Source organism: Empidonax traillii, unplaced genomic scaffold (assembly GCF_003031625.1).
Source record: "Empidonax traillii isolate 1590-97213 ecotype Southwest subspecies unplaced genomic scaffold, ASM303162v1 scaffold129:size1329583, whole genome shotgun sequence".
In the NCBI taxonomy this organism is placed as follows: Eukaryota; Metazoa; Chordata; class Aves; order Passeriformes; family Tyrannidae; genus Empidonax; species Empidonax traillii.
This window is the reverse complement of record NW_020955322.1, coordinates 553,453-565,588: the sequence shown is the minus strand read 5'-3', so window position 1 is coordinate 565,588 and position 12,136 is coordinate 553,453. Positions and strand designations below refer to the sequence as shown.

Here is a 12,136-nt window from a genome sequence, read left to right as displayed (position 1 = left end):
TTCCCCAGAATGGGCTCTGTGTTTTGTCTTTAAATAAAACAGTGCCCTTTGGCCAAATATGCCTGTAACAAACTTGTAAAACAAACCAGAAATCTCAGCTCGTCCTCTAGACTACAACCAAGTCGCTTTATTCCCAAATCTTGCAAATATGTTAGGAGTGTCAGAAGTGGGACTAAAAAGCCCCCTAGCAGAGCTGGTTACCTGCTGTGAGCCTCACTGCCACAGACCCTTTCACCAGACATATTAAATCTCTTACCCTAAGAAAACAGGCACTTGTCACAATTGAAACACGACGTATGGGGGCAGCGGGATGGAAGAGTTTAGGGAACTTTATATTTTCCCTGGAGGCCTTCCCCGAGAGGAGGTCCCTAACACACCTCCCCGAGAGGCCTGAAGAATCTCCCCTAGCTTCCAAGTTTCTGAAGGCCACGTCCAGAGAGGTGCTCCAGATAGGTGGGCCTCGACGGCCTCCCCTGTCCGCTGCCAGCGTCTCGGCCCTGGCCTGGGTCTGAATTGTTTATGGGGCGACAGAGATTGTGACGAGATGGTAGGCGATTTCCCACCCGGAACGCCGGATTTGACGCTCCCCCTCGCCGTCGGTTGTCTCGGTGGTCTCCAGTGAAGGCAGAGCTCGGTGCCCACCCCAAGCCCAGAGCCGCAGGGCACGGCCTTGGGAATCGCCATCCCGGCCCCCCAGCAGCCGGGGCAGGGGGCCCTCAGCTCTGCTCCCTCCGCCCTTCGACAGCACGCCGTCATTCTTTCCCATCTCTGAAGTATGTGTTTTATTACAGATTATTTAATTTGATGAGTAACATTCCCACCGCCCTAAGCAGAGTCTAAGTGGAAAAAGGTTTACTCGGGTTTGCGAAGCAGTTTCAATGATATTATGATAATTCAATGACGCGCACACAAGAAACCCAGATATCGCCAGAGGGGCAGAGCCGGCTTCCACCGATCTGGGCTGCAAGGTTTTCCATCCAAACGAGCATTTTTTATTTTTTTTTTTTCTGAGGGAAACAAGGAACAAGATGTGTCCTGTCCCACCATCCCACATTTGCTGCCAGGGCAGGTCCTCCACACAGCTGTTCCTGACCATCTTGGATAACGACTGGCAATTGTTAAAACTGGCAAAATGTCCCCTGTGATGTAAATCAAATATACGTCAGGGGAAGGAAAGACACCGGCAACCCTTTTTTTTTTTTTTTTTTTTTTTAGGGAGTAAATGATTTCTTACAACACTCCTGGGTTTGTAACTTGCAACGAAAGGAAGAAAAATGGCAGAGACGGCCGGAGGCTGGGCTGGGAGAAGCCCACCGATCCCTGAGTTATAAAAGTGTACAATGAAAGGGCTTTATTGTCTCTCGTTAAGCAGTTCATAAGTGACCCCGTTTATTTCTGAATAGCCATGTTTTGATGACTTATAGTATATGCAAAAACAAACTTTCCCGCGGTGTTTTTTTTCTCCGTCATGCTTTTCTTTTCAAACAGCCAGATGATTTTAAAAAGAAAAACACCCAGAAATGATAAATCGCGTCGCATAGCTAATGGCTGGAGGGCGCGTTTACCAATTCATAATCATTTATTCTTGGTGATGTATGACCCTTACTCTTAAATCTCAAAAGCTTCTATTTGAAGGTGTAAATAGCTTTTTCCCCCCTTGCAGTAAACCTTACTGCATTAGCAGTGATTGATCTCCTGTACAATTCGTCCCAGAGTGCTATTTTAGAGGGGGAACACTGGCTTTTGGAGATTAACTGGGGAGTCTGTTACATATTAATGAACCTAGGAGATATACTAACGTTTTGGTAATTTAGTTATTTGTGTCTATAGCTTTCGCCGTTATTTTCTCTTAGACCCCCGCGGTTGTTATACATCGAATTAAAAAGTGGTCCTTCAGCATCATTTTTTCAGTGGCAACTAAATGCCATTTAATGTGAAAAACAAATGTTGACTTGTCTCTTGAAGGAAGTGTGTTTCTTGGCAAGACATCAAAGTGTTTTAAACTGTGTTAGAAGGGTTTGTTGGTTTTCTTACGAGGAGCCTACGGTAATGTGAGGAAACAGCCTCTCGGTGGAAGCACCCGTCGGAGGGGGGAGCGCGGTGCTTCGTAGGTGCAGGCTCGAGAGGCGGCTTTGGCTGCAGCAGGAATGCACGGGCACCTCTTCGCTGGGATTACAGCCTTGATTAACCTACTAATGAATAGGGATGTTAAAGAGTCGTCCGGAAACCCGTCTGTGAGAAGGAGGAGTGACAAACTCCTAGGTTGGGCTTAGCCTGCAGAGAGACCAACTTCACTAAAATGCCATTAACCTACTGCTCCTAAGCAGACACTCGGGCAGAGCACCTCGGAGATGTCTGAGACGGGGCTGAGGTGAAAGCAGGGGGTGGAATCCCTACTGGGCTCTCGCCCCTGCCCTCCGCGGCTGATTCGGGGCTGCAGAGCGGGCAGGACAGGCTGGAGCAGGCGGGCAGGACAGCCTGGAGCAGCCGGGCAGGACAGGCTGGAGCAGCCGGGCCGGGCACCGAGCGTTCGGTGCCGGTGCAGCCGCTGTCCTGCTCCATGGAGAAAAATAGTGTCGGGGAGCTGGTGGGCAGGGGGAGAAAGGAACCTGCGTGGGTTTTTTAGCAGTTCTTCTCCCTATGAACTTCGACGTCTTGCTCGAATTTATAAATTAGAGCTCGTTATCGTCGAAGGTCCTTAAAGTAGGTAGCTCAGCTAAGAATTAATGTGTGCAAACCCGCTCGCTACAGCTGGCTTCTCCCTGACCTGTCTGGTGGGCTCCGGAAGTTGGCGGAGACTTCAGTCACTCCAGTGGTCAAGGAGAGACATCGCTCCCTCCTGCCTTCTGCCCTCCTCCTCGCCGTTTGCCGCCGGTAGAAGGTTGAAATGCAGCTGGCCACCAGCCTGGAGAGAGCAGCGGGCGGATTCCCAAGGCAAATGGATCTGCCTTTATTTTTGAGGGGAACAAACATGTTTCTTTCCTCGCGTCCCGTCCCAAAGTTAAACGTTTGTTTAGGACAAGCTCGAGAAGCAACAGTCTTTGCGAGAACCTTGTTTTCCCCTTCTCCTTGTGAATAACAAAGTGGTCATAGGCTACTCGGCCAGTTGGCGAGAAGAGAACTTTTGTTTTCTGGGGCGATTTATGTTCTTTATAAATATGTGGTTTGGAAAATAAAAAGAGACTTGAAAACGTTGTTACAATGAAAAAGGACAAATTAGAAGACATTTTCTATGATCAAAGGAGGAAGAGAAAGCGAGTAGGGGTATTCAAAAAGCTTGACTTATTCACACAACTCCTTTGGAGCCCAGGGGCAACAAGCGTGTCTTACATTGAAAAGGCGGCTCTATTCAGAGTGCAGGTGCGAAGTGGTGTGGCACATTCTGCCACATTATGTAAAGGTTGTTGGAGATTAGTGTTCAGACTTAATAACTAAAGCGCTTGATTTACATTGGAAAAAAGCCCCCTCATCCGTGAAAGCAAAATAATTTAACGCGTGATCATTTCGAGTGCTGCTGATATCCTAATACTTGCATTGTTCTCGGCCAAGTACTAGAGGAGCGCGGATTGATGCTTTTGGGAACCTATCATTTACAGCCACTGAACTCTGCTCAGAACTGGAGATCTGGAGGAAAGATAAAAGAGGGACACAAGAGAAAAGTTTTGCATTAAGGGGAAAAAAAAAAAAAGGAGAAAACAATATAAATGTGACAGTTTCCCCCCTCCCTGAGGAGGACTCCGTGCCTCCTGTCCGGTGCCAGGGCGAAGCAGCGCCCAGGTCTGCGGAGAGGAAAATTGGGCTCAGGTCTCAGGCTCTTCCCTACTCCGCCTTCCCCCGTCGGAGCAGAATTACTTACCTTACTAATTATTCATATTTATGTAAATGTCATTAGTTAATGTAACTTTCTATAAAAAGATAATCAGGCGAGAACTGAGCATAGGTATTACCTTAAGTGCATTGGCTCTGCTTGTTTCATTCATATGTTAATACACGTGATGCAGTCATGCCAGGCGTGGGGAGGGTGCAGAGGAGGGGAGAGGAGGAAGGCGAGGGAAAGAAATTAAATAATAATAACAAAGCCCCACAAAGGCTTCAAGTTTGCATCGCGGGATCAAGGAACACGATGCCTTCTGATGCGCTGAACAAAGGGGGGACCCGGCGCCGTCCCAGCCGCGGCGGCTGCCCGGGCATTCCGGCAACTTTGGGTGGCTTTTTGGTTTGTTTGTGTCCCCTCCTCTCCTGGATGAGAATTTTATGCTTCAAACCGTTTCGATTTACCCAAATCCTCGTGCCGAGCTGAGTCCCTCAATTTCCGAAAGACCCGAATTAAAGTATTTTTGTATGGGACACGCACCAATTAAAATTGCAATACCTTTTTGCATCCCTTTTTAGTGTAAGCATTTTAGGGCCATTTCCATAAATTCTCAACGAGAATAAAGGCTATAATGGGAACAAGGTGAGAAAGCTGTTAACCATTGTTTCAGCAAGAAAAGGTCGTAAGTCAGGCAATTGGTGTCTGACCTGTCAGGATAAGGTATAAAGGCTTTATTCATGCAGTCGCTCACGATTTTCTCAGCTCTCACAAAAGTGTTTTTATGATTCTGTTTTCTTACCTCGTTCCTTAATTAAAAAGCTGAATGATTAGAATAGCACCTGCATAATGTCTGAACGACGCCTGCATACTAATTCGCGAGTCTTTACATCTAGTAATTATAACATAAAATCAGAGATTGAATAAAACAGAAGGATTTTGCCCCTAAAGCCCTGCTAATCCTCTTTTAAAAGAGTCTGCTGAAATAATTCAGAACAGTTTCCGGAAGTTGGATTACCGATTCTTTTTTGACTATTTACAATGAAATGATATTTCACACTTAAAGGAGTCTCTGTATTTCTACAACAGGTTTTTAAAGGTGGCCTGTTTTCTAGACAATAACAATCCAGTGACTCCTTTCTTTTCCTACCCATTTTTTTTTCCTCTTCCTCCCAGCAAGGTCTTCATTTTTATCAAATATATGAGAGGATTAATCTGTCCTCAGGTAGGGATAACAAAACCTCCCCCCTTGAAACCTCCGTTTGAGTCCCCACTCCGGGACTCCCCAGAACGAGGGAAGAGGGAGGGCTGCAGGAGGGCAGTCCAGTTTTGCCCAAGTTGAGATGCACCCCTATTTCCCGGCCGCTCCCAGGAGCAGGCAGTGGAGCAAGGAGCTCCCACTGCTTCACTATGACCCTCATCCAGGGCAGAGGATCATTTAAGCCAGCAGTGACCAGGCAAAAGTTGGAGACTAATTTTTTGTGTGTCTTCCCGAACCAGCTGGGGGTGGTGGGGGAATGGTGATGTCTGCGCTTTTGTCTGACTTTCAGGGCGACCTGTAGCAGTGTCCTCAGGGGTAGCAGCAGGGCGGGAGAGGGGCAAGAGGGAGATGTTGGGCTCTGGCAAGGTACTCTCGGGGGGTTCCCCCCAACTTGGGCTGGCGGCGCAGCCCCTCAAGGCTCACCCCGGCTCCTGCCACCGGGGGCTCAAGCCGGCACCCAGAGGTGGCTTCCTCAGTCCAGGCACAGCCCCAGTGACAGGAAGACAGGTTTTACGACAGTATCGAGTCGATTCTGTGGGTAACACAGATGTGGGAGGAAAAAAACAAACAAACAAACAAACAAATCAACAAACAACTAAAAATCTGCCGATTTGTTAAAGCGTCCTATTTATTTTAAGAAAAAGGTTTCCTCGTAGCCCGGGATACTCCAACCTGGTCATGGGGTTGGTCGCCTCGGATGAAGAAGAGAACGAAGCTGATGTGTGATTTTGAAACGCGAGAGCTGGTGCCTGCACCCTTTGCATCCTATGGGATCTCGGAGCCTGATGCAGACGAGTCAACGTGGTCCTGGTCTCAGAGCGGGATGGATCCTAATGTAGAAGAAGTTGTGAATAAAGTCAGTCTCACAGGAAGTCGTGGAGGTTTCTCTGAGCTGTTGTCATCATTAGGACCACCTTAATCTGCTGTGCCTTTTTGGTTTTTTTTTTTTTTGTGTTTTTTTTTTTTTTTTTTTGGTGTTTTTTTTTTTTGGTTAAGTGTTTGAAAGTTGGTTTTGCGGTAACTCCTTCTCCTCTCACAGTTCAATTCTGCAAAAACTCTAAATCGTATAGAAGAAGATGGAGTCAATGTGTCATTCGGCATTAAAAATCTAGAGGTTTTAACTAAAATCTCTAATTGCTATCCTGGCCCCCTTATAACCATGGGAACGACATACTCCGTTGGGATCTCAGAAATGTTACATATCCCTTAAGCAGGCACTCCCCTTGTTTGTTTACTCTAGCTTACTTTCATTTATATCCCAGGAATATTATTTCAGTAGGCGACACACGAAAAGACAAAGGGTGTAAATAAACCAACATATGGCCCAGAGGTTTTAGAGAAGCTGGAGCCGCTTAGCAAGTCATGTGGGTGATACTGGGAATCCGTCTTCTGTCCTTCCCCCACTCCCTCATAACCTCTTTCTCCCTGTGTTTTCCTTCTACCTTCTCACGATAAGACACGCTCGTGTCGCGACCGGCTTTGGGGGACCAGATGGTTTTTCCTTCGTACTGGAAAAATCTGGGCAGCGGAGGGATGGGGAGGGATGGACGCGGGTCTGCGTGTCTGTGCCTCTATGTGCAGCTGGAAAAAGCCCGTTGACATCACAAATGTTTGCGGGGCAGTGTGTACACACGCACATCAGCCCTGGCTGCGGTCGCACCCGGGTGGAGGGGCCCAACCCCGGGCAGGGGCACCGGCCAGATCCGGGCCGTGCCGGGCTGGGCGGCCCCATGGGGCGGGCGGCTGGAGAGGCGCCGAGCAGGGTCGAGCAATCCGGCGCCCACAGAGACACTTGACAACCTTTTTTTGTTGTTTCCAATTGTAATCAATTTCAGGGTTTCTCTCCCCAAAAACCTAACCGGGTCCGAGCGCCGCTCTGTCCGGGAGGTGCGGGGTGTTTAACCGCACGCTGCGCCTCCTTCCCCTCCGCTTCTCCGGGTAAGGCGGCGGCAACGGGTCTCGGTTACTGATTCATATTTCTAATCTTCCTTTCCTGAACATACAATGTGCTTTTGTTAAATGAATGGTCTTTAATTAATGCACTTGCACAATGCAGGGACTTGCATGGGGATCGATGATAGGAAGCAACAGGGGATGGTTCCCTCCAAAATGGTTTGTCAGCATTGAGAAAGAAAAGGCAATGTCTATAAAAGGGCCACTAATAATGCCCACACGTCTCTCACCATGTTGTCTGAGGGGACATTCCTTCCCTTGTTGACAGTCAAGTGTAATAAGTACATGTCTTCGCTCAATCATTATAGACCATAGAATTGTATTCTTTAATTAGCATGTACTGTTAGCCCTCCTTTCCATTATGGGCCAGTTTTTGTCTTTTACAGACTAGCAAAAATGTTTCCCTTCGTTCCTTTTTCTCGAATTCTATTATTTCTGAAATTATTTTCTTTCTTTCTTTCTCTCTCTCCCTTCATGTAGTCGAATGTATTCTTTATTGACAATATTCCTGGCAGCCAAAGCCAACTTTTTGTCATCCCTCTGTGTTAGGCAACTTCTTTCAAGTTTTCATTTCCAAAAGGACTCAGGGCAGCGCATGCGCAGGGCCCTGCTGTGCCCGGGGCTGCTCCAGCCTCCAAACACCAGAGCTGGGGCTTGGGTTTGTCATGCCAGGAAAACTGGGCAGGTTCGAGAGCTGCGGAGCCCTGCAACGTATTAACATCGGTTAGGAGAATATGCGAGGCAAAGAAGGCTTACTTTAGCTGACGACAGAATTTCCTCTCCTTAAAAAAAAAAAAAAAAAAAAAAAAAAAAAGAAAAAAAAAAGAAAAAAAAAAGCTCTAAATCCTCCTAGGAACCTCACAAAAAGTGTCACTGTGACAGGGGCTCATTCTGGGGGGTGGGGGGGAATTCTTCAAAAGAGCACTTGCATCCTATGGAACAAGAACCCCTCGGGGAGGAGGGGAGCAGCAACCCCTCGGGGTGTCCCCGCTGAAAATGTCACCAATGCCCAGAGTGTTCGTGGCCAAATGCCCGGTGTTGGTGACCCCAGAGCCGCACGCTGCCCGTGCAGCAGCCAGGGTGTCCCTGCAGAGGTAACCGGGACACACACATCCCCCCAGAGGGACGGGGTTCCACTTGGGTGACGCTGCTCTCTGTTTTTACGCTCTACACTTCGGTCAGTGCTTTAAGTACAATTCGTTTGAAGCCTGCTATCTGAAAAATACTGTCTCAGAAATGAAGCCACAGAACTATTTTGTTTTGTTCTTTTAATACAAATGCCAACCTAAAACGATTAACATTAAAAAAGGTTAAAGACCAACAAAAACCCCCACGCATTAATACTCGATTGTACACCACATTAATAGTACACAGGTTAGGGGAAATTTCTTGTCAACTGATACGAAAATCAACAGAAAGCCAAGGCAGATTACACAGTGTTTTAGGAAAGGCTCGGTATCATCAGTATATCAACACATATTTTAAAAGTGCATGTTTGTAAAAATAACCATAGAAATGAAATGTTTATAAATATTTATTGTAAAAAAACCCAAATATTAAAAATAAATAGTATGTTCAAGCACACAACAGAACATTCCTTCATTACCAAACATGTGATGAAGAAAAATAAGGAATTATAAGAAGTTTGGAAAGAGATACAGTACATCAACATTGTAAATGTGTTTTTTTTTGTAAGCTACATTTTCAGAGGCTTCTTCTCTGTACAGTTCACAAAGAATGCCCTGGATTTTCCCATAAATATGACAAGATCCAAAATTAATAACAATAATAATAATAATAATAATAATAATACCCACTCCACTGCAAATTGACTCGGTCTTTACCCAGAAAAGGTCCCATTAAATTAATGGATTGGCTTAGAATGGCAGGATTGGGCTCAGATCGTTCTGTAACAACTAAAACAGAAGTACACCGATGAGTTACAACTCCAAGGAATTCGTATTCCGAACACAGTATTGCGTGATCTCCAATGAGAAACTACTAAATAAATCTTGGTTAGGGAATCATTTCAGTACAACACCGTTATGTTTATAAAATGAAGATACAAAAGGGGTGCAGTTCAACTATCCTTACACTCACAGACAATAAAACATGAGAGCATATGGAAGCCATCACTTTGAATGCATTAACAACTTCGATACATTGCACTATATACATGCTTGATAGGTATCCGGCCCGTTAAAATCATCAAAGATTTCACTCTTATGTCTGTGCTCTTGTTTTTACTCTACTAGAAAGAAAACATTTGTTGGTAACATAGTGGTGTTAATGAAACCCAACATTTCTGCCTTTGCCTAAGATTCTCATTCTGTGCAGAGTGTGTGTAGGAATAATTTATTAGATGGAAAAGTTTGGAGGATGAAATGCAAAAAAAATGGTCATAATTTCAACTTTCGAACTGTAAGGTCATACAGATATCTATGGACCTTTGTACACAGACAGCGTTTCACGCAGACACAGCCACGTATGTCCAGATGTATGTCTATACAAAGGATTCGATAGTTTGGTATTTTCTGCACCCTCTGGGCCCCTAAAGTTATCTTTAAAAGTTTGATTTTTATCTCTTTAGAAACGGTTTAAAGCTAACGGGCAGGGTGGGGTGAGTTTGACAGAGAGGAGAACAAATCGCTGACAAAGAACCTTTTACGTTTCATCAGCGTTGTTAGGACGACGAGCAGGAATTTCTCAGATAATAACTCCCACTTCAAAGATTTCTCAGCTCAATAGAAATTGGACCATCCTTTTTATTCAACCACAGAGGCTGGCACTAAAGACGACTCAACTGTTTGAATTTTTTTCCCCCGTGTTTATTTTTCCCCTATTCACAAGGGTACTTGGATAAAATAAACAACAAGACAATTACTGGAACATGGACTTCTAACTTTCCCGGGCCCATAGCCCAGCGCCCATGGCCCCGGCCGTGCGGGTGTCAAGTTCCCCGCACCGCGGAGCCTCCCCTCGGTGCCGCGAGGCGACAGCCGGCCCGAGTGGGGTGTAAAGAGGGGCACGGGCAGTTCCCCCCGCGCCTCGCCCCGCTTTCCCGGGTCCTGGGGCACTTCCATCAGCACACCTACTCCCTGGAGCCAAGGCAGCCCAAGGCAGCCCAAGGAGGGGGGTCCATCCTATCTTCCCCTGCCGGGGGTGGAGGGGGGAAAGAGAAGGAAGTAATTCTTAGGGGTTTGTGGCCAGTTTTGCTACGAGAAGCTGGTCAGAAAGGCTGGTCAGCGGGCGGGAGATTCCTCCGAGGCTGGGGAGCTACCAGTCCCTCACTTTGGGGAGAAGGAGCCCGGAGCTGCAGCGCCGGAACGGAGCCCGCCTCGGGGGGAGGGCGAAAGCCAGCAAAGCCCAGCTCCGCCGAAGTGCATTAGGTGGAGGAAGTCTATCTCTAGCGGGGAGCAGATTGAGTGTATTAAGCTAGCATGAAACCAAAGGTCAGTGCAAATGTATCTTAATAGACTGTCTCAAATGGAGTGTGCCTCCTTTGAAGGCCGCTTGCTATTGCTCTCCTCATTACCATAGCGATCCTAACGTGGCATGCTGATGCACCATAAAACTCACACTTTCAACCCCAAAATCAGGCTCTTTGAACAACCCGAGCTTGATTAGACCTTTCTCCTTTTCTTTCCCCCCTTAAAAACCATTTCCTTGCCTTTAGAAACTCGCTCTCAAATCCCAAATGCATTCTCTGATCCTGGCAGAAAGCAGAAACAAAAGTGAGCTGAGGCGACGGTTCAAGCGGGCCTTTTCTTCCTGACAGTCTTATCCATTTTTATTATGGTCTGGAACAAGTGCCCTGTTCGCGTGGGTTTTGTTTACCGGAAATTAAATGAAAATGATTTAGTTCGCGTCAAACAAAAATATATACTTGTATACACAAGAAAAAGGGCCTGTTAGACGTAAATATTATGTCCTTAATGAAAAGACTGGACGGGCTCCAGACTTCGCCTTTCACTATTTAAGTATGACTTGCCTATTGCCATAGAAATCCTAACTTACCATGAAGATTCACCGTTGTGAAGAAATACTTCTTTGTGCGAGCTTGCTTTGATGTCTAAGGCAAAAGATTCAGGCTTTCAGCTGCGTCTGTCTAGATTACCTTGAGAGCAACGGGGTAGACATCTGTAACAAGCAAATGAAAAATTAAAGGTGATTAGCCTGCACATCCAAATACTTCTGTAAATAGAGAAATAAAGAAATAAACAGATATCAGGACATTACAGACACATCCTCCCTGCTCACATCTGGCTTCTGCACCCCTCGATTTCCATGACACAAGTTTCGGGGTCTGCGAAGGGGCACAACTCTCCCCTGTTTATGCTCCTCTTTCACACATTGCTCTCGCCTAGCTAATTCCCTACGCGTATTCCCGGTAGCGACATGCTGTTGTCAGTATTCGTGGTATTTCAACACAAAAGTTGTCGAGTTTGGGTGAGTAAAGAAGGGAACCCCGACTTGCTGCCGTGGGAGGAAAATACAGAAGCATCAGTAAGGGAAGCACTGGGTGTGGGGTATTTTTAGTCACTGACCAGCTATTAATTCTCCTGCAGCTTTTATAGCTACAGTAAATTTATATATATATACATATATCTATTTATGGATACGATTTACACGTGTGTATATGTGTGCAGTTGTACACACACACTAACCCCAGTCACCTGGGTGCAGAGGTGATCTGTCAGACACGAGAGGATGTGGTTAGAGCATTATATAGATTCTCTCTGTACTCTGCAAGCCATAGAAACCCCTTCCAGCAGCCCATGCTATTTATTTGTCTATCCTATCTGGTATTCTTAAACAACATTAAAGTAATTAAACCGGCACCATTCAGTAGTCTCAGGCTACCCCAGTGGACAGGTTTGGTTATTTATTTTGGGTTTTGTTTATTTGTTTTTCCTCTCCCTTCTTTCTCTGAATCAGTGTAGCGGACCCTGTAGGTCTCAGAGTCTGGGGCAGGATGGAGGTGCTAAAGCCGCGTTGTGGGACCGGTTCGTTCTCATCGGGGCCACTCGCAGGGCAGATGCCGTGGAGCAGCAGCCCCGGGTCCCCCCTCCGCGGGGGCTGCCTGGCCCCCGCCCTGGCGGTGACGTCGG

At 46.5% G+C, this 12,136-nt stretch overlaps 1 protein-coding gene across 1 annotated transcript in view; it reads right to left on the bottom strand.

Moving 5' to 3' along the window:
* Positions 1–8,358: 8,358 nt before the first annotated feature.
* LOC114057380 (zinc finger protein ZIC 4-like) overlaps positions 8,359–12,136 on the bottom strand; it is an 11,907-nt gene continuing 8,129 nt past the window's right edge. Inside the window, exon 5 of the mRNA XM_027883582.1 lies at positions 8,359–11,165. Coding sequence (XP_027739383.1) covers position 11,165 — 1 coding nt within the window. The 3' untranslated portion in view covers positions 8,359–11,164. The remainder of the gene's footprint in view (positions 11,166–12,136) is intronic.